This window comes from Takifugu rubripes, chromosome 14 (genome assembly GCF_901000725.2).
Source record: "Takifugu rubripes chromosome 14, fTakRub1.2, whole genome shotgun sequence".
NCBI classification, from domain to species: domain Eukaryota; kingdom Metazoa; phylum Chordata; class Actinopteri; order Tetraodontiformes; family Tetraodontidae; genus Takifugu; species Takifugu rubripes.
In genome coordinates this window covers 8487023-8508240 of record NC_042298.1, presented here as the reverse complement: position 1 = coordinate 8508240, position 21218 = coordinate 8487023, and the positions used below count along the sequence as shown (strand labels likewise).

Genomic DNA, 21218 nt, shown 5'->3' with positions numbered 1-21218 from the left:
AACAAGCTAATTAAAAAACAAGCCAAAAAAAATCCGCAAATTATAGTGACAGAGATGATGAGAAATGTTTAAAACTGCTGGAATTAGCTTGTTCCATTACTTCAGCCCAGCGCAAGAGGGAGCTCATCATGTGGGCCAGTATATACGCAACAAACTGGGCTCATGGATCAACGGATTCTAGCCCAGTGGAAAAAAAATGGTTCTCCCATTTGGCAGTCGAGGTACGGGCGGCGATGCAAATGTGAACGATGGAAATGTAAAGATTCAGCTGCGGCTGCGGCCTGTGGCCACGACGGTGTGGGCTGAGTCCTGAGAGTAACTCCAACTCAACCGACTCAGAGGCAGAGAATTAGAGGATGTTTGAAAACTGCTCCCACAGGGATGTGTCACATTCAAAATGGAGGCCCCATTGTCCGCCGACAAAGCTTTGGTGCTCTCTGACATTCCCGAAATCCAGGGCGGGGAAGGGGGCTCGGGGAAGGAGTGATGTATCTCACACCGGCGCACAAAAGCCACAGAGCGTCGGCCTCCGTGACTCACGCAGGCAGAGAAGAGGCTGAGTAATCATAATAATACCCGCCATCGTCCTGTCGTCGCCAGGTTCTGCCTCTGAAGGGACTCTTTGGCCAGTCATTCCAAATCCGATCAGTCCTTGAGATGAAGCAATCTAACGGTTTCATCAGCTGTGTCAGAGCATTTGTCTGCTGAGTATGCTGCCTGCACTCTGTCACTAATCACTCCCATCGAGGCAGTAACGAGGCAGACTCTAGCAGGGAAATCCACGCGGCTGAGTCCACTAAAGTGGCCCCCTGTGGCCCCACATTACTGTCCTGAGTTGTTATAACAAAGGGTTTGCAGTGGTTCTGTGGACGGACATGATGCTATTTTGTGTGTAGAGGGGGGTCGGGGCGCGTCTCGAAGCTCAGCTCGCTCTGAGAGAGGCTATCCATCCATGACCTCATCCGAGGGAAAAATCCCCCCGTCCTGCCTTCTCTCTCCTCCCTGTTCTCCTCCGGCGGCTGAGCTCGGAGCGCTGCCTGTGCATTCCTCCCCTTAGAACAGCTCCCACTCTGTCTCCGGGCTGCAGCAGGAGACAGGCAGCACACAGTGACGGTGGGTGGACATGCAGACAGAGAGCAGCAGAAGGGAAAGTTTCGCTGAGGTCACAGACCCCGCTTAATGGCCTGTGGGCTTCTGAGGCAGACTCACGATGGAGATGTAAATTTGTTTGGGGGCACCAGCGATGGAGGCAGATGAATGAAGAAATTGAAAAGTCGGAAAATCATGGCTCGGTTTACTTTATATTTTCCTGTCGCTGGTCATGGGCGTTCAATCACACATTGAGCCAGGGGCAGGGTAACCCCCTCGCCACCTCGCCAGCCTGTCTAAGGACTACACATAAAAACACATTCAGATGCAAGCTGGGTCACTCAGCCCGTTGGACCTCTGGTCTGTTCCGAATAGGTGACGCTAGAAATTCCCCCTAATTTTTATGTTGCCAGCGGTTCTATAGAGCTTAAAGTGTGACAGTGAAACTTGACATTGAGAGTTAAAATGGGACAGAATTTACAGGCGTTTTTACATGTTAGAGTTCAAGAACATAACATAATAACATAAAAATCATAACAAATCATACATAATAATCAGGATTAATCTAAAGTCATTCTCATGTATCCAGGGGATACAGAAGAAAATGTCTTGGTGTGACAGTAATTATAATAATAATAAAATTTAACATCAATCAATAGGTATAATCGATGATTCGGATACATTTATGAACTCAGTGGGTTTGATTGATGGTCTTTCCGTGCGTATGAAAGTGTCCTGTGTGCATCCTCCCACCATCAGAAAGTGTTCTTGTTCGGGACTGCGACAGGAAATCAGAAGGAAGGAAGAAGGCATCGCCGAGAAGCACGAACATCCTGCGCTGTTATTTTAAGCTCTTTTACATTAGAAGCTGAGGCTCAACAGGAAATTACTTATTCATTTTTTAAAAAAGCGTGCCATTAAAGGGCCACTTTCACTCCCGAACACCAAATCTCCGTGCACTCACGCCTCCGCTGACATCTACATATGCACATGCGTGCGCTCCTCCTGATCCGCTCCTACTTAAAATACACATACAGTATCTGAGTGCACATGTTTATTTCAAAAGACATAACTTTCCCTCCATTTACACTCACTGCCCACTTCTTAAGAATCCTGAAACCGGAAAAAACTGCTGACCCAGTTTTACTTTGAGAAGTGTTGGGTTGCATTTAAGGTGATTGTAGCCAATTATACAGCAGGTGCTCATTGAATTGGAGCACACACATGCACCTGATGACTTGGTAAAGATGAACAGAGCATCAGAAAAAGCTTTCTGTTTTTAGAAGATGGAATGAACAACACAAAACCATAAACGCATCAAACCCATGATATATCTTGGACCTTTTATTAACATTGTACATACATTAGGAGCCTTTCAAAAGCAGTTACAGCTATTTAGATGTCAAAGTCTCCATGATGATGGCTACATCCAGCAGGATAATCTGTCAAAAGACGTGTGACTTGAGCAGATATGGATCAGATTTCACTCCAACAGAGAGTTTTCTTTATGGATCTGCCATAATGATTCATCAATTGCATCCATCACGTCAGTTTATTCCTTAAAGATATGAATACTTTCCAACGGACCACCGCTTTTTTTTCTGTGCACTGGTTTCAGTGCACCACACCGTTAGCAAGCCCCTGGATGCCATTTCATACACCAACTTTATCTTCCGTTGATAATTGTAAATCACCTGTAGTTTACGCTTGTTTTAAAATTCTGCCATCATTATGCTATACCGCCAATTCAATGTGTGATTGAGCCACGTGTGTGTGTGTGTGTGTGTGCATCATTATTATGGAAAATTCTGGCTAGCCCGTTGCTATATCCGGTATTTCGCTCCGCACAGGTCTGGATGAAGATTGTCTCTCCCTCTGAAATGAAACCACATGAGCGGGAATGTTGCTTTGGGCCCATTTTAGTATTTCTCCATAAAGGAAATCCCTACATTGTTTCCCAACAATGCTTTCAGGATCAAACTGGAAGATTGCTCAACTTGTTTGCTCTGGTAGGTGAGTGGCGTCGCTATGAGGGAAATTAGGTGTTTCTTTAGGGTTCGAACAACCACCAGCCACGGAGGAAATGCAGTAGGAAAGCCCGCAGCCCCCTCCTCATTGTGGTGACCGCGAACGTCGGCCTGCTGCCACCTGCTCCGACATCCGTGCCCCATCCGTGTCATAACCTGCGGCGTCAGCGAGCTCAACGGACCAGCACGTGTTGGACTGATCTTCTGAAACCACCAGTGGGTTCCTGCTCCCGCAATCACTCACCATAGCAGCGGAAATGAGCGGGGCTTTATTGTATTTCAGAGAACTACAGGGAATACAGACAGGGGTAAAGAAAACAGATGAGTCAAGCGTGCACTCATCCGGCCTTCCTGTCTGTTTGCCGCCATGCTGTTGTTTGTTATTATGTGTTAGAAGTGTGTGCATGTGTGTGCGCCTGTGTGTTACATCAAGCCGAGACCGTCTTGCTCTGCCTCTATCTTCCCCTCTTACCCGGTAGGTAACCTGATACCACATGAGTCTCCTCCAGGCCTAAATAGACCCCAGTGAGAATTTAATAGTGTGACCATGATACATGCACAAGTGTGTGTCCAGCAGGGTGACATCAGCAGAGGGGAATCTGCTGGTATCCCTGCCCATCTCTTACAGCCACGGGGAGCCGCTGGGCTGAGCCGAGCCGCTTTTTCAACCCCGCCAACGCGCAAAGCCACCATGTCAGCGATGACTCCATTTAGGGGGAGTGAGGCTCCCTGTTTTTCTGATCAAACCCAGTCGGTTAATAATCATTCTTAAATTACATCAAAGAGAATTTTGGATGGGGACGCAGCAAACTTCAAGCACATTCATGAAGATTTTATTACAGGCAGCTTTTACAGCCTTTTCAGCGTAACAGGGATTATGGATTCTATTGATGTAGGAATATATATCACATTTACATATAAAGCATAAAGAATGAATAGAGAAGATCATATGACAGATTAAAGACAGATGGAATCATTGAAGCTAAGCTTAGAGGATTCCTCTTAAAAGGGAAAAGTTAATGGTTAAAAACATGTAATAAAAAAGACAAGATCACATAAAGGGAAGACTGAGAAAAAGATCAACAGCAAAATATTATCTATAATTCATCATTATACTCCAAAAGGCTGTGGGCATCTCAGAAAACTAGATTTTCACATAAAAGCAACCTACCCCCCCCCCCCTTCAAGATTTCCTTGACCTCACACCATCACTGTGCACGTGTGTCAATTCTATGGGTAAAAATGGAGAGGAAGAAAAAGGAGACAGGAACAGGATGGGGAAGTGCACGGAGGAGGGGAGAGGGATGTCAGGAAGACAGGAATTAGGAAGGTAAGTCATAGGAGCGGGACTTAAAGGAGCAGCGAAAGGAGAGAGTGGGAGACAGTTACACAACCCCTCAGCTCCATCTTCTTTTTCAAGCTGCCAGAGACACATCAGCAGCAAGATCTCACCTCCACCCGTCCGTCTTCACCTCCCCTCCTCGTGACTTCGCCTCGCACGGCCTTATTTCTTCCTCCTCTTTAGCCGTCATCGCCACGTGAAGGGAGGGACGCGGTGATCGGATCCACCCCATCAGTCAGAGCAGCTGGGCAGCTACATCACACCCACATCCTCCACGTTTTCAACCGTATCAGCTCAGCAGAGTCATTAATATCCAATAATAATATGCTCCTGCTGATTATATCCGTTCACATGGTGATGATGTTTCCAAATGTTGGTGTAAGTGCTTTTATATTAGAGTGGAAATCACCCATTGTTGCTCCCCAGCGGCACAGGAAGCAGCTTTCACAACAGAGCGTCACCGTTCTGACAGAATAGCCGTGACCACACCGTCCCGTCAACGCGCCGGTTTACTAATCAGCTCTAAGGTCGAAGTGGCGAAATAGGTCAGTCTGTTGTCGGGGCCTCCAGCCCGTGCAAACAACCTTTCGCTATGTGGGACGTTCACCTTCTTTTCCTAAAAATCCTAAAAGCAGCAGTTCTGCCCCTTAGGTGGCCATCATTCCCGGGAATAGCAGCTATGCGAGTGTGACTGCATGCCACTATTTTTGTCCACGCCGCTACTTGACATTGAGAGGCCGGGATTAGGTGGCCCCACTACTGTAGATGACTATTACCCCCTGTCACAGACAAACACGCGTAAGCACGCACATATCAGCAGAAATAACTGCGCTTCTGCTGACTGCGCAGACGACTCACCTTTAGAGGGAAATGACTTAAAATGATTTCCCTGCTCTTCTTTATCCTGGTTCACACAAGGCCGCCGCGGCGTCCTGAGCGTCCTTCAGCGGTGTCCTCTGCTGGAGCGCGAGAATACTGTCCCGAGCGCTCCAGCTGCATCACCTCAGCCGAGATGCGACCAATGAAAATTTCATCTGTCCCACGGAAGAACCGCGAGGAAGACGCAGCGGAGCGTGCGCTGGATCTGTAATGCAGTACAGCGATGCATTTGACCCTGTGAACGCAGATGCTGTGTACGTGCGTCTTCAGAGGAGTGATCCTGTCGTGTACTGGGGTGTGCACGTGATACTAGCTGGTGCTTTCTACCCAGGGGAGGCCGCTTCATAATGGACGATGACACAGCGCCTTCACACCAGTGGATTTTTTTTATTACCCTCATCAGCAAAACCCCAAAATATCACAGTTCTGATGCATAATTCATCCCTCCATCCATCTGGAGCCTCATAATCCTCATTTGATAAATAAGCTGAGTCATTTAAGTAATGGCAGCAAGCTCAGCTCTGAGACTTAGCGAGCACGTGTGCGGGGATGTAATTTTATTTTATTTTTTCTTCTTTAGTTGCTCAGCAAATGGCATTAGCAGTTACTGAATCAGGTACCGCACCCACGCCTTTCAGCTGAACATCTGTCTTTAACTAACCGTCCTCCCGGCCAGAACGTGAGAGAGCGAACAGTCCTCCGTGGAGAAAGTATCCCAATCGGAACCACAGCCGGCAACGAATGTGAGCTAATTGCCAACACGTAAACAACAAGGGCTGATTTTTGCTTACCAATGCTGGGTTAATTCATACTTGTGGGGTTTATTCACAGATGCACACACACTCATAGTGTAACAACATCCGTGTAGGAGGCGACTTCAAGGGTTGACTAACACTTGGCTGGGCCTCAGCCTGCCTTTGAGTCCAGCTGGGTCCTTTGACTTTCTGCAGCCCCATTAAAGCGGCGTGCTGCGCACATACATGACACCATTGTTGCATCCTGCTAGTGTTTGCTGCATGTGGGCTCTCTGAACTCTGCGGCAACGGGGGCCGTTTGAGGTGTCAGATGTTCGACTCGGTGGCTTGTTTTTTTGGGGGTTTTTTTGAACGAGACATCTGGCGGTTGTGTGAGTAATGGCGTGCGGTGCTGTGGCGTGGCGGAGGCCTGCTTACTGTGCAGCAGCTCCGCTCATTAAGACTGATCTGTCAGTACATACTGATGTAAGGCCGACGAGGTTCCTGCTTCGGGTCGATCTCCCGTTCATTAAAATAACCACCAGTTTAACTTTAAGGCCAGAGATTTCTCTTTATGTGTGAGATCGGCCCGGATACAGGTGCCTCACACGTCGGAAACACAGGAAATCTAAATGTTATGATCACTTTAATGAAGGGAAACTTCACAGTGGGATTGAAACAGTAAGGAAGTGAACAGAAGTGGGAAAATAAACACGCTCCAAGTGATCCGTCAGCGCGTCCGAGAGGTTTTAAACGAGCCGAATTCATGGCTCTTTGAGACGAGGAAGCAAAAGCAGCCAGAAACAAATCGGATGAGCTTTTTTTCCATTTTATTTTGCGCTTAATATAAATTCACAATGATCATCACTTCAAAATTGCATTTGAAAGGGTGAAATGCTTTAATTCACATTTTTAACCTGCTTGACAGCTGAACATGGATCTGAAGGGAGTTTCTCCGATCGGGATGGGTGGACAACAAGACCTTACAGGTCGTCAACGCCGCGTCACTTTGTCGTGACGCTGTGCACCGATGACGACGGACCTGTCAGGAAAACCTGGGACGGGACTTCAATTTGGCCTCGAGGGTCTCCAAACCTTGAATATTGGGGTTCAAAAGCAACGCGCGCCACCTCCCTCATTGCCGTTCCCGACGTGCCTCCTCAACATCTGCAGTTGGAGCTGCTTAATGGTCTACTGGTCTAACTGGTTCTACTGGGCAGGTTCCACTGGTGCTGCAGCAATTAATGCGGCATCTTTTCAGATCAGTTTATGGATCCCAGTGCCGTTGATTATGGGTTGGACTCGGAGCTTCTGCGTTATTTGCTTTGACTCGTATCATAAATAAATATTTTATCTAATAAGACGTAAAAAAAACCTGTAACATTATTTTAAAATCGGTCAACGTTGGTTAAAATCTCTATAAATACAGTTAGCTTAAATAAATAAATTAAACTTATAAATATAGCGTTTACTATACACAAAATGAAAAAAAAAAAAGATGGTTTTGTGCAGGCAAATAAAAAAATGCTGTCTGTTGGAAAACACAACAACAAAGATTCCAGGTTGAGCTGTCTGAGGATCAATTTTGTCGAGCTCAGTCCCAAATGACCACTTTTCACACAGTCAGGAAGCAGCTCAGAGTCCAGACACATTCCTCTTCCTCCTCCTCTGCGTCCCACCGTGCTTGTCCATCGCCTGGGCCGTTAGTATTCCAGTTTCAGGCGCGCCCTCCTCGTTTGAGGCCTGCAGGAATATGTTCAGCTGCCCGTTTCCACCCGAACATCGAGCAGAGGGCGAGGAAGACCTCGGTTCCCTTCTTCATGTACGATCCTCGTTCCCCCAGGACCTCCTCTCGTGGTTCACGTCTCTTTTTCTATTTTGAGGTAGAATTTCTGCATCTGTGTCTAAAGATAAAATAAAAAACAACGCGACATGAGTAAAAGTTCAACCGGGTGAGGAGGGGGAAATGGTACTGGTTTGATGGTGGATGCGTTGCTATGACGCTCAGGTATCTGTTTGGTGCCTGAAATCAAATTTTAGATCTCTGTTTTAACAAGAGAAAACTAATTGGAGGTATATTACTTATATATTATAGATTTATGTCGTCCTCTAAACTTCTAAACATCAGTATTTACTCATTTCTTTGCTCTTCCCTGACAGTGAATGCAAACTTCTGGGTGGGGGAGGTCATGATTTGACAGCTAAGCAATTAATCAAGATTCTAATCTATTGATTATGCTAAAATGTGATAATAGACACTATGTTTGTGGTGATTTCTTCATTCAAAAATTATACTGAACAACTCAGCTGTGGTCTGAAAAGCCTCATTGTGTGCTGGTAGTTGATATTCCTGCTCCTCTCTACTCACCTCTCTTTACTCCTTCAGTGGTTGGACACTAAGCCTAGTTTGACCTTCTCTTCATTCTCTACATCATATGCTCCCCGTTTGTGAAACCTGGAATGAACACAAGATTTAGTTTAAGCTGGTATATTAGCTGAACCTCCATTTAAGCCCTTCATCTGTGCGTGTATGTGTGTGTGTGGTTGTGGGTGCAGTCTCCGAGTCCTTTCCTTACCTTAGCAATAGCAAAAGGCCGATGATGATGAGGCACACGGACGACAGCACCACGGCCACCACGGCCAGAGCTGTGGTGCGGTTGTAGCCGCCCTGAGGCTTCTCCACAGGTAGCGTGAAAAACTGACACCTGTCGCCAGAGTAATCCGGAAGGCACCTGCACAGACAGGCAGACGGCGGGAGGTTAGTATTACAGCTGACCTGGGGGGTGCCGGAGGGCGCGCAGGAGCGACAGAGCTTGTACTCACACGCAGGATGGTGCACGGACGTTCCTCAGGTACTGGCAGGTGCCGTGGATGCAGAAATCCTTGTATTTCTTCAGACATGGATTCCTCTTCCTCCCATTGCCTTTTCCTCTAGACCTCCCCTTCCCCTTCCTTCTCTTTCCTTCAGTTCTTTCAGCCTCCAGGGTGACAGACGGGTCTTTGGGTTTGCTTGACATAGCAACTGAGAGCCAGAGAAAACACAGAGAGATGTTTTTAAGCAGCTAAAAACGGAATTCGGACCAAACAAAATCGGCACATGCGTCCGCCGTACCTTGTGGAAGCTCCATCTCATAGTCTCCAGACAGGCTGTCTTCATACTCTTCATAATAGTCATCATCGTACTCCTCATCTTTGCCGTCCTGGCTGTACTCCACCGTGGTGGCACTCACGCTCCCGCTCTCCTCCTCTGCCCTCCTGTCTTTGGACGTGTCCAGGAACTTGAAGACAGCGCTGTGCCTCTGCCTGTCATTCTCGTGTCTGTCGACCGCAGCGCCGCAGACCATTCTGGACACCACTGAAACACAAAACAGGAAGAATTCCAATGTTAGCAGTCGCGAGTGGCTTTGGATTCACTTCACCGTAAAAAACAAGACCAAAAAGTCTATCTGTGGGGAAACGTCGGTGCTTGCGGGTTAGTGTGCCAAGGTGGGCCGAACCTCTGAGGACAAGTTGGAACATGTTGTGCGCGAAGAGGCTCCAGGTTGGCTTTTTTGGCTTTAGGTGGAATTTTACTGAACCTTGTTAGGAAACGCGCATCTATCACACACGCAGCGTGGTCGGTAGGTGTTCTTAGGTATGTTCCTTAACCTTTTTAGCCTGGAGGGACGTAACAACGCAGCGCAGAAAGTCCCGATATACCTCCTGCGTGCTAAACGCGCACTCAAAACGCATGGACAGACAGTAAGCTAATGTCGGGCAAGAATATGAGTTAAAAATAAATGTATCTAGTTACATAAAGCATGCTCTAAAATAGAGAGATGACCCCATTAGCTCACGAATAGCCTGACATCTTGAAAACACTTGAAAGTTTGGGGAAGTTTCTGATCTGACCGCGCAAGAGTGCGCGCAATGAATGGAGTCGCTGACCGGACGAACAGAAGAAAGCAAACATTACAAATTCGCTATTTTTATCTGACAGGTGGGAAAACTCACCCAAGGCGTGAAGCAGCAGGAGCACAACACTGAAAATCCTCATGATGCCAAACGATTCCAAAAGGGATTTGAGAAAAAAATAAAGAAGGCGAAAATTTCAGAATAAATAAATAATTCCTTTCACCAGCTCCGGATCTAAATAGTCCTTGGTTTCTTTTGTCGGTGTTGATGTGCTGGTGAATTAATTCCACTGGTTTGTGGCTCCTGGGGGCCTCTGGATGTGGTGCAGTGAGAGGATCGGAGGGAGAGAACGTCTGGACAGAGACGCAGCCGCATTTAAAGTGTTGAGCGCTTCACCACGCCCACAGATCTGCTGGATAGGCGCGCTCCACAATAACACTCTTTATTACACACGACCACTTGCTTTTCCATTGAGTTATTCTAATGGTCACTATGGTGAGGCTTTCCAAGGTTCATTTCATCCACAAATACGTAGTTTATTCTATAAAAAAAGACCCCATGTAAGAATAGCCTAGTATTTTGTTTTTATTTTTCTTATTTTGATTGTCATTTGTTAAAATCCATTTTGACTTTGTTTTCAATTGATTGGTTGATAGAAGCCAACATATCTTACACAGCTAAGTGCGCCATCGCGTGGTAAAGTGTGGACGCGCATTTATAGTCTTGGTATGTAGCGTTATAGTGTTGAAATTTAGCCAATATAATCGATTTTATAACGTGCGACTTTAAGTGAATGGTAATAGGGGTAGGATTTAAAGTAATCCATATTCAAACCAATCATTATGGTATGTTCAAAAATAGTGAAACAGTTTCTAATGGCGGCGTGTAACAATTGAGCATTTTAAAGGTATTTAAATTGCTTAATTTAAAACAAAATGCATAGCTGGGGATTAATATTTATACACCGTTAAATGTGTAGTTCAATCTTCACTTCGCCAGAGTTTCCGCCACCAGTAGAGGGCGCTGTGAGAGACGTGATCTAATCCAAAGTAATCCCGTGGTCACGTGACCGTTAAGGGTTGGCGGAGGGAGCAAACATGGCTGACGAAGCAGAGGAAGTAAACACACCAGCGGAGGATGGCAACACGGGACAGCAGCTACAGGGGACAGAAGTTTCCGAAGCCGAGAAAAACAGCCAATTCTGCAGCAGCGACAGGCCGGACCCCGGCGAGAAGCCGTCTCCGGCCTCCACAGAGCACAGCTGGTCGGCTCCTCTTCTGTCTTTCGCTCGTAAGGCCACCGAGACGATTAGCAGCGGAGTGAGTTATGCTGCCACCCCGAGGAATCCCGCACAGGGAGCAGCCGCCAGCTCCCCAACCAACTCGCTCCCCGAAAATGATATTAACTACACTTCACACCAACCAGGTGGGTTTTTCATGAAAGATCTGTCAAACTTGGAGCTACAAAAGCACCTTTGCTACTTCCTGTTTGACCTTCTGGATTTCAGCTGTCACATCACATGACTTTAAGTGTAAAGTCTTAATTTTACACTTTGACGGCGCTGTAGAGGCTCGTGATATTCATGGGGTTAACCCTGTATGTAATCCGCATTTTGTGTCACTTTTATTATTATTTTTCTCTTTACAGTTGTGCCGTTCAAGGACCACATGTCAATAGAGAGATCCAACCTGCTCAGCATGATGAAGCTCAGCATCAAAGTGCTGATCCAGTCTTCGCTGAGTCTGGGCCGGACGCTGGACTCGGAATACCCGCCCCTGCAGCAGTTCTTTGTGGTCCTGGAACATTGCCTCAAACATGGATTGAAAGGTGGGATGGTAGATTTAACAAGTGCTTCCACTGATCCAAATGTTTAATGTCCCAGTCCCGGCATGCACATTTATTTTACTAATGCATTTTTAGCCAAGAAATCATTTATTGGCCAGAACAAGTCCATTTGGGGACCACTAGAACTAGTTGAGAGACTGTGCCCTGAGTCTGCCAACATTGCCACAAGTGCCAGAGATCTCCCCGGAATCAGGTACACGTTCATATATTCTAATTAGCTTCAGTCAAAGGGACCCAACTTCTAGACTTGTTTTGCTTCGACTCTCAGGACGGGCCTGGGGAGAGGAAGAGCTTGGCTCCATTTAGCACTCATGCAAAAAAAAGTTGCAGATTATATGAAAGCTTTGCTGGACCGCAAAGATCTGCTGAGGTGAGTGACGCAGAGTATCACGCAGGGTGTTTTGCATCGGCACAGATCATGATAGTCTCCGTTTGTCTCCCAGTGAATTTTATGAGCCCGGGGCGCTGATGATGGAAGAGGAGGGAGTGGTGATGGGGGGCCTGTTGGTGGGCCTTAATGTGATTGATGCTAACCTGTGCATTAAGGGGGAGGATCTTGATTCCCAGGTGAGCCCAGGTGGGACGGGCTGGCCTACACATCGGTCAGAGCTCTGACTAAACCGCTGCTCTTCTCACCTTTAGGTGGGAGTCATCGATTTCTCCCTCTATCTGAAAGACCCAGCCAGCAGCGAGACTCCCAGAGAGTGAGTGGCCACATCCCAGGGATTCGGGAAGATACGCCGGACCTCTCAACTGTCACTGTGTATTTTTCAGTGACTCAAAGATGACCGCCATATTGGATCAGAAGCACTACATCGAGGAGTTGAACCGGCACCTCAGCGGCACCGTGACTGACCTTCAGGCAAAGATGGACTCACTGGAGAAGACCAACAGCAAACTTGTAGAGGAGGTCAGACGCTTCGCGTGAGCTGATGAGTGACTGTTGCTCCTCTGTGTGTGTGTGTGTGTGTGTGTGTGTGTGTTTGTGCCGGCTGAATGGCTTCTCCCCTCTTCCTCAGCTGACGGCAGCAACCGATCGGATTAACTCTCTGCGAGAAGAACGGGAGAAGCTGCAACAGGAGAATGACTCCATCCTGCAGTCCAGCCAAAAAAAGGAAGAGGTCACCGATGATCGCCATGCAGCTGCGACTTAACCCCAAAATAGATTAAGGAAGGAATCACTGAACTCTGGTTTTGTATTCTTTTTACCCAGGCAGCCCTTCAGGACAGCCAGGTGGAACTGGAGACATACAAACAGACCCGTCAGGGGCTGGATGAGATGTACAATGTGGTTTGGAAGCAGTATAAAGAAGAAAAGCGCATTCGGCAGGTCGGCTATCACCCGGGGATCGTTGTTGTAATGATGTTGTTATACAGCTGACTGTTGCTGCAGTGCTCAGATGAACATGTAGGTTGTGTTTGTCTCAGAGCAGCGCGTTGACTTGGTGATTTATTGGATGATTTCAGGACCTGGAACGTGAGCTGGAGCTCCAGGTGGGCCTGAAGCAGGAGATGGAGGTGGCCATGAAGCTGCTGGAGAAGGACACACACGAGAAACAGGACACACTGGCAGCCCTGAGACTCCAGCTGGACCAAGTCAAGACTCTGAACCTGCAGATGTTCCAGAAAGCTCAGGTAAACCCACCTCAACTCATACTTAACCCCATTAAGAGAGGACACACCAGCCAACAGCCTGTGCAACTCCACAGGACTCGGAACAAGAGGCAGAGAGGAAACATGCGAAGGCTGTGCAGCTGGAGCAGAGGATGAACGACATGGAGAAGGTCATTATGGAGCTCGAGCAGAGGTATGGATGGGGGGGAATCCCATGTGTTGAACTTCCTGTGACCCATCGACATCTTTTTAATTGTTTGTGCACGACAGACTAGAGAACTCAGAGCAAGAGCACAAAGAAAGTGACCAGTCAGACAAAGACATGAAGATGGAGCTGGAGGGGAAGGTGGACGCTCTGCAGAAACAACTGACTGACCTGGACACGCTCAGGTTGCCGTTAAATAGATGATCAGATAGGAAAATGCTAGTCAGTGTTTAAACATTGTAAGGCATGTGCGTGAGCGGTTCAAGATATTGTAACAATTGCCGTGTGATGTGGCTGCATCTGCTCTCAGGCTCGGTTTGGAGAACGATTTGCGCGCTGAGAGGGAGCAGAGGCAGAGCCTGCAGAAATCTCTGCAACGGGAGCAGGACAACAGCGGCGAGCTGCGCACGCAACTGCAGCAACTCCAGGGCCTGCACGAGGTCAGTGGGGAAGTACGGAGGGAGTCTGGACGCGCTGACAAACGCAAAGCTCTGTCCGACGTGTTCACTGTGGTCTGATGGAACAGGAGCTGCGGAGTCTGAAGGAGGAGAAGCAGCAGCTGCAGCAGAAGTGTGAGCTGCAGGAACAGACCCTGCAGGAGATGGGACTGCACCTGAGCCAGTCAGTGCTGCTGCCACTTCCTGTCACCAATTCACGTCCAGTTCTGTTATTTATGGTCCTCTCATTTTTATTAAAGGTCCAAACTAAAGATGGAGGACTTTAAGGAAGTCAACAAGGCACTGAAGGTACAATCACTGACACGTTTGGGGCATTCTACTAAACTGTGAGTGATTATTTTGCGTTTTGCTGGTGTTAGGGCCACGCCTGGCTTAAAGATGACGAAGCTACTCACTGCAAGCAATGCCAAAAGGAGTTTTCCATCGCACGCAGGAAGGTGAGCCCCACCTTTCAAATGTTACCTGTCCCTCGTAGGCATCACTGGGAACTGTCCGTGTTTGTGTTGCAGCACCACTGCAGGAACTGTGGAGACATTTATTGCAGCAGTTGTTCCAGCAACGAGCTGGCGTTGCCCTCCTACCCTCGGCCAGTGCGGGTGTGCGATGTGTGTCACACCTTTCTGCTACAGCGGAGCTCTTTTGGTTCTTCCTGATGAAACATGAGAGCTTCTGCTCTTGGTTTGAGATCTCAGCCGTCACCCCCAACGGGAGGAGCTTGTTTAGTTCATACTAATACTTTAAGAGGGTGAGGTTTGGTCAGGCTAACCACTATATTTTGGATTTATTACCTGCGAGCTGCTCTTGAGGATTATTTCTCTGGCTAGTTGATGACACATGTATTTTGCTCTAATTGTCATCTGCTCTGAAATGTGCAAATTTTCAGTGTAAATGACTGTAGAATGTTTAAATTTAGAATGTAATATAACAAGACTTTTGTGAAGCGCGTCAACTTCTTGAAATGATTACTACAAGGTTTTGGTTTTTTTTACGTCATTCTTTGATAAATGAATAAATTCCTTATTTGTAATGGTCGTTTCAATTTGATGTTCAAGACATGTTTATTCACTTTGTGCACAGAAAATACAAATAGCATTTGAAGCAGTAGAAACCTTCAAGTCGGCCCATTTCACACTCGCTTGCCTTAGGCACAGCGCTCACTCCGAGACGCTGTTCTATCAACGGTCACACCTTAAGAAAACAAAACATGTCCTGATGTGAACACCCATTTCCGAGTCACTGAAATTAAAAACTAAATTTGATATGCCTGAGTCTTCCAACTTGATATACTCAGACATGATTGTGAACACTGAGGAACAGCCAGGTGCTTCGAGATGAATTAACAAAAACATAAAAATTTAAAGCATCATTAAAATGGGTGAAATCAGGCAGAAAGGACAACAGTGATTTTGACAAATTGTGACAATGATATCGCTTCTGTCCAAAGTAATCCACTTTACAAAAACTACAAACCCAACCCCTCTATCTTGAAATACCCTTCCCTGTGTTTACTGTGAGACCTTCCAATCCTTTCAGCAAAATGCTGTTAAAACAAAATATTTAATTTTAATGAAAAAATAATAATTACATTCCCCATCCCCCTCCCAGTCCATTCATCGACCCTCTGCTTCCTCCTCCTCCACCGCCATAGTAACTGCTTCCCATTCCGCCCTGGTTACCTAACAAGAGAAAGAATACACACTATAGGACCACAGAGTTCTTATATGAAATACAGAAAGGATCAGTTCTGCCATTTAGGAAAGACATTTGAATTGTCTGAAAGGCTCCAGCTGAACAGAACTGTAGTGCGCAATAGTATCAGTGTTAATACTGTAGTAATGTAGATTTCTTAAATGAGAATTAACACTCACTATAGTCATTGTAGCCACCCATGTTGCCTTGGCTGCTATATCCTCCAGAATAACCCGAGCTCAGCTGCCCACCGCTGTAGGATGACTGGTTACCTGTTCAGAAGATAAAACCCACCAAATTGGAATCTTTAACCACTGAGTCTGTTTTGGGCAGGTTGCAAAATACAGGATACACATTCCATCCTGTACTTACCCATGCCGCCCATCATTTGACTGCCATATGAGCCGTTACTGCCACCTGCTGTTGAGTTCAGGAACAGCTCTACATAGCGGTGCTCTGAAGGGATAAGTGACAACTCGGTAAACAGCAATAATCCAAGTGCAAATGGAACAAGTATGATTCAGCACATTGTAGAAACTCACGCATGTTGGCTTTGTCTTTAGACATGGCTGCCACAGCATCTTCATGTGTTGCAAATTCGACGTCTGCCTCCCCCGTCACCCTGCCATCTGGGCCAACTTCAATGTGGACCCGTACTGGATTCAGCGGCGAGAAAAACTAAAATAGACAAATCAAGGTGTTTGTTTAAGATATGCAGCTAGTCATATTTTGTAGTTTGTCCTCTGACATACATTGTAGATGTCTGTCTCTGTTGCTCTGTATGGCAGGCCTCTCATATGGACACAGTGGCCTGTTGTACTCTGGAAAGAAGAGCCGCCGTCGCCATACCGCCCATCTGAATATTAAAGAGATTAGCAAAATTATAGGAGCCAAGGAATTACTTTCAACTCTTATTTATTCTACTCTTTGCATAAAGGCTCTCAAATACTGCCACAGATGACCATATCTGGCACCCACCTCCACCATATCCTCCGCGACGCATTCTGTCATAGGATCCCCCTCGGCCCATCATGTTGTAGCCTCGGCCACCAGATGGTCGGTCGTAAGGGCCAGGTCTCTGCATGCCCATGGGCTTCCGCTGTGGTTCATAATGGGTCCGCACTTCAGCACGGCTACTCTTGAAGATCTCAATGTACCTGAGAGCATATGCACGCTGCAGTGAGCACACTGGGGCGCGGAAGAGATGAGCCTGAATTGTCTAAATACTGAAACTGAGCTATGGTGACGCGGTCATAGTGTAATCCAGAGTAAAATCTGCACTTACTGATAATTATTTATAGAATAAGTTAAGAACCTACTGAGGCGACACATGAAGACCAAATTGAGAAGGGTCTTCGGAATATTTACGCTCGTCTTACGGCTACCTACTGAGAGGTTCACGAGGTGCCCTGTATCGTTACCGTGATAGCCACTGTACTGGTTTTAAAGGGACAAAATGGGCTCCAGCCATTTTCAATCCTCTAAGCATTACCTGAAATATTGGGCTCCGAAACCATGAGTACAGTGGCCCTCTTGTTTTTCCACCTGGAGATTTCTTACCATTTATCAAACTGGAATGGCAATTAATGCCGAGACACCAATTCTGCTCAAACTGTGTAATTACATAGTTATTCATCATATGTTTCAATGGTGTCCAAGCATTAATCTTCTTTAAAAAATGTGAGTGGTGTTTTTTTAAACTTTACTGCAGTTTACTTACATTTTTGGGTCAATCTCTTTAATTAGTTGATATTAGCACAGTATTGGAATTTGCATTCAGATTAAATATTGAGGGTGCACACCATGAGAAAATCAACTTATCCAGCCAACCAACCAACCATCCCCACCTGTGCCCTATTCTTTCCTTGTGTTTCTTTAGAGCCTTTTCAGCTATATCCTGTGAAGCAAACTGCACGAAGGCCTCCCCCGTACTCCTCCCCTGGATGTCCACCGGCAATGTTATCCCATTTGGCACGATTTCCAACCCTTCAACCCAAGGACAGATAACCCCAGCAGGGGACATATTAAATCACATACCCAATCACAGAGAAAAGTTTCTCTAAAGAGAGAGAGAAAAACTTATGGAAAACTCTACACATCATCAAACATACCAGCTCTGTTTCGTCCAGTGACTGGTCATTTACTAACATTTGTTCTAGTGGGGATAAAATAGAAATGAGAGGAAAGAGGAAGAATATGGACACTGTTTTGGACATCAGGATAGTATTGGTGTGTTGATGAAGAGAAGAGGTCTTAGTGATGACATGCTTGCCCATTAGGAACTAATCACTTGGCAGAATATGTATATAAGAAAAGGATATGTAAAGACAAGGGTTTAAGGAAAAGATTAAAGGACACCGCTACTGGAACAGGACTTGTGTGGTGAAGTGGGAACAAGTCCATCACTGTATCCTTACCACTACGCAAAGACAACTTATCCAGAGTAGTTTTCAAGTGGCTTTTCTTGTGAACCATATCAAGGAATGGTGTGAAAATGGGCTTCAGATGGATATGATGGGCAAAAATAGGAAAGGCATTTGAATGGCAAATTAAAAGGTCTTTGAGGAGTAGCACAAATCAAAGTTACAACCAGCGGTTTTTTCAGGTGCCAAACAATAACCACACATAACTAGCTGTAACCAAATACAAATTTGCATTGTTTTGCCCAGACACGAGCTGTTGAATAATTAAAGAAGAAAAGAAAGACGGAAAAAATAATTTTCAATAAGTAAGACTACATTATGGAGGGTCGAAATGTAACTCTGCAACATTTGCATTTACCTGAAAAAAACTGTACTATCTCCTCCTTGCTGCAGCCAAAAGGAAGGCCTCGAAGCCGGATGAGCCCATCTCCAGCAGTTCCCGGGCAGTTTGGACCGGTGTGCTTCATGACCCAGTCCATTTCAACGTTGTTGGACTTAAAAACTACAATCCAAGACAAAGAGCAACGAGCTATTATTGAGACCATCCAAAGCAGCACTTGTGTGCCAGCGGGCATACGCACCCTCGACATATCGGTGGCCCATGGTCTCTCTGTCCTTCTTCACTGCCACTTTGAGGTCTTCCTCTGATTCCATCTCCACAAATGCCTCGCCGCTGGGGCGCCCCTCTCGTGTGTAAGTAAAGTGGATAGCACCTCCATTGTTTATAATTTTGCAACCTGTATTAAAGATGTGGAAATGCTTTGTTTAAATGGGGGGGGGGGGGGGGGGGGGGGGGGGGGGTTTAAAATCTTATATAGATAGGTAGTATAGAATACGAGTGCTTACCTGAAAAAAATCTCTGTACTTCATCCACTGAGCAGGACCAAGGTAGACCCCTGATACGAACCACATACCCTTCATCAGCCATAACTGGTCACGGTCCTGAGAAAAGAGTAGCGACAGACCATCAGCTTGTATAACAATTTTAGTAGCTCTCAGCTCTAGAGGAATGATGAACGTTTAATAGTTTGGGTGTAACGGTGCAGTTAGTGCCATCTTGAGTATCCGTTACCGGGAAGTTGCATATAATTACAAAACCGAAATCTAGATTTTTTTCCCCCTGAAACTCTATCGTACAGTCGCCCATAGTTTCGTTTCAGAGTATTGCCGCTGAAATATCAGAACTAACCTTGCAGAGCATCGTCGCACAAAAAGAAACGGAACCTAAAGGTAGCAGCTAACGTGGCTAGCGGTACAATGTGCGCTCAGTACAGGAGATTTCCAGCGTTAAAAGAGCGTCCCTATAACGTTAACGGGTGACCAAATAAGCATTTTGCAATTATAAGTTATTCGTGAGAACATCTTATTTTCGGCTGGTTGAGATGGTGGCTGGGTTACACACATTCAATCACGTTACCGCACCCAGACACAAGAACAAAAGCGGCCCTTTCATTCGGCGCCATGTTATTAGCTTTAGCGTTTAGCTAGCCCACAGACTAGCATTCGCTTTCTGTATTAAAACTGAGCCTCGTCTAACTGATAGGCGCATTACATCTCAGTGGAGAAAATGGCATAGCAGTTTCAGGGTCAATATCTAAAAGATATGGGGTTTAAACCTTTTACCTGAATCAAGCGTAGAGAAAACACGCCGGAATGTGTGACCACTGGACCCTCCAGTACGTAAGAACACTACTGAAAGCGGGCAATTGGTTGCCAGAAAATCCTAACCTTCTGATTTAATAAATTTTAAAGCACTTTTAAAGAAGTCGCTGCTAATGCATGGTCGACCACAATAGACGTATTTAGCGTTTTAAAGTGAACCTTAAATCATTGCGAGTGAAGCTATATACACGGATTTTGCGCCAAATGTTTTTTGGACGTGTTAGCACAACTGGCAACCCCTGATAATTGACCAATAGGCATCAAGCGGCCCTCGGCCACGCCCAGATGCGATGACGCGCCCGCCAGGCCCTGGCTGGCCGTCTGTACCTCTTGGCTGGCCTAAACTCCAGCGTAACCCTATTTGCTATGGGCAATGACTAACTTGTAATGGGTAATCATATTTGTAAGGCGTTTACTATGATCGAGGCACCGGGACAAAAATATAGTGGCTCAATTTGGCGACGGAGGATCCAAATGAAGAGATCCTGTGTGCTCTTACTTAATGCCATTCTTCTTGTGATTTGGCTTCTACGACCATAAAGCTTTTACAAGATGGCTCGGCCAGGGCCAAAACATAATATTGAGCCCGTTTGTTATCATGCATGTCACTTTCGTATATCATTTGTATCTATATTTAACCTCTTTTGACATGTTGCTACTTTCTAACAATGGCCAAACTGTTGACACGGACTCTATCACGGGTAGTGACTCAGGTCCAGTGCATATTGGTAATTTGGATTAGGGCAAATTGGATTAGGGCAAAATATGCAGAGAAAAGGCATCTGTAAAATTTTAGAAAAGTTTTTCATATTGCAGTTTGATCTTGATGATTAAGCATCATTAAATACCTATAATTTTGCCATTTGTTATCTCTTTTTAGAAGTGACATGTAAAACTTGGTGCATTATATATAATTTTAATGTGCTTTTTTGAACCCCTGACAGATAATCGAAATTCATGTTAAAATAAAATACACGAGTTGAATGTCTAGTATATATTTACAGCAAAAATGCTACTGCACATTAAGTTTTGTTTTTTAAGAACCGTGATGAGTTTACCTGTCTTTTCTCTTGCCAGTGACTGCAGGTTGTCTTCAGTACTTATTTGAATTCTACCGTTTGCTCAAGTTTAATCAACAAACAAGCTTATTTACTATGTGGGTTTCTAGCAAATTGATGTCTTCGTACAAAACTCTTGAAGTAAGTGGCAAAAATTCAAAACAGATGCCCCTAAATTCACTCGGTCATCTATTTCTGGACTCCCAAACAGAGTTTACATGAACTAGTTTAGCTAGCTCCCAGTTAAGTTAGCCTACCATGTCATGTCTTGACGTTCGTCTACAGCCTCGTGATATCGG

At 45.8% G+C, this 21218-nt stretch overlaps 3 protein-coding genes across 6 annotated transcripts; 1 reads left to right on the top strand and 2 right to left on the bottom strand.

Annotated features, from left to right (window-relative positions):
- Nucleotides 1-6883: 6883 nt before the first annotated feature.
- hbegfa (heparin-binding EGF-like growth factor a) lies at nucleotides 6884-10329 on the bottom strand. Of its 2 annotated transcripts, XM_003970447.3 has the most exons (6): nucleotides 10065-10329; nucleotides 9184-9426; nucleotides 8895-9093; nucleotides 8648-8803; nucleotides 8440-8526; nucleotides 6884-7975 (listed from the first exon to the last, which is right to left on the bottom strand). In XM_003970447.3, exons 1-5 carry the CDS (start codon nucleotides 10105-10107, stop codon nucleotides 8454-8456), a joined length of 714 nt encoding a protein of 237 aa, XP_003970496.1. In that variant the 5' UTR covers nucleotides 10108-10329; the 3' UTR covers nucleotides 6884-7975; nucleotides 8440-8453. The 2 variants fall into 2 exon arrangements, with proteins under 2 accessions (XP_003970496.1, XP_029703450.1); XM_029847590.1 differs by lacking the exon at nucleotides 8440-8526.
- A 707-nt stretch (nucleotides 10330-11036) lies between these two features.
- rufy1 (RUN and FYVE domain containing 1) lies at nucleotides 11037-15126 on the top strand. Its single transcript, XM_003970467.3, has 17 exons — nucleotides 11037-11390; nucleotides 11613-11792; nucleotides 11886-12003; nucleotides 12079-12180; nucleotides 12254-12377; nucleotides 12453-12514; nucleotides 12585-12720; nucleotides 12830-12931; nucleotides 13024-13140; nucleotides 13278-13445; nucleotides 13520-13617; nucleotides 13695-13814; nucleotides 13940-14069; nucleotides 14156-14250; nucleotides 14327-14375; nucleotides 14447-14524; nucleotides 14597-15126. The coding sequence occupies exons 1-17, from the start codon at nucleotides 11063-11065 to the stop codon at nucleotides 14738-14740; spliced, it is 2151 nt and encodes a 716-aa protein (XP_003970516.2). The 5' UTR covers nucleotides 11037-11062; the 3' UTR covers nucleotides 14741-15126.
- LOC101072936 (heterogeneous nuclear ribonucleoprotein H1) lies at nucleotides 15127-21200 on the bottom strand. Of its 3 annotated transcripts, none has more exons than XM_029846956.1 (11): nucleotides 19823-20032; nucleotides 19046-19141; nucleotides 18781-18936; nucleotides 18558-18701; nucleotides 17624-17762; nucleotides 16755-16933; nucleotides 16529-16632; nucleotides 16319-16454; nucleotides 16149-16232; nucleotides 15956-16048; nucleotides 15127-15767 (listed from the first exon to the last, which is right to left on the bottom strand). In XM_029846956.1, exons 2-11 carry the CDS (start codon nucleotides 19125-19127, stop codon nucleotides 15760-15762), a joined length of 1125 nt encoding a protein of 374 aa, XP_029702816.1. In that variant the 5' UTR covers nucleotides 19128-19141; nucleotides 19823-20032; the 3' UTR covers nucleotides 15127-15759. The 3 variants fall into 3 exon arrangements, with proteins under 3 accessions (XP_029702816.1, XP_011609050.1, XP_011609051.1); XM_011610748.2 differs by having other exon boundaries at nucleotides 15127-15763; XM_011610749.2 differs by lacking the exon at nucleotides 19823-20032 and adding an exon at nucleotides 20920-21200 and having other exon boundaries at nucleotides 15669-15763.
- Between the last annotated feature and the right edge of the window lie 18 nt (nucleotides 21201-21218).

Bases quoted from the DNA above. Each gene is read 5' to 3' on its own strand.
- LOC101072936 (XM_011610749.2), bottom strand. From the start codon at position 19,127: ATGGCTGATGAAGGGTATGTGGTTCGTATCAGGGGTCTACCTTGGTCC. The intron at 18,937-19,045 runs GTAAGCACTCGT...TCTTTAATACAG, and splicing joins AGTACAGAGATTTTTTTCAG to GTTGCAAAATTATAAACAAT. The intron at 16,049-16,148 runs GTAAGTACAGGA...TCTTCTGAACAG, and splicing joins TCAAATGATGGGCGGCATGG to GTAACCAGTCATCCTACAGC.
- hbegfa (XM_003970447.3), bottom strand. From the start codon at position 10,107: ATGAGGATTTTCAGTGTTGTGCTCCTGCTGCTTCACGCCTTGG. The intron at 9,427-10,064 runs GTGAGTTTTCCC...TTTGTGTTTCAG, and splicing joins CCTGCTGCTTCACGCCTTGG to TGGTGTCCAGAATGGTCTGC. The intron at 8,527-8,647 runs GTAAGGAAAGGA...TGTTCATTCCAG, and splicing joins GGCCTTTTGCTATTGCTAAG to GTTTCACAAACGGGGAGCAT.
- rufy1 (XM_003970467.3), top strand. From the start codon at position 11,063: ATGGCTGACGAAGCAGAGGAAGTAAACACACCAGCGGAGGATGGCAAC. The intron at 12,004-12,078 runs GTACACGTTCAT...TTCGACTCTCAG, and splicing joins AGAGATCTCCCCGGAATCAG to GACGGGCCTGGGGAGAGGAA. The intron at 12,181-12,253 runs GTGAGTGACGCA...TTTGTCTCCCAG, and splicing joins GACCGCAAAGATCTGCTGAG to TGAATTTTATGAGCCCGGGG.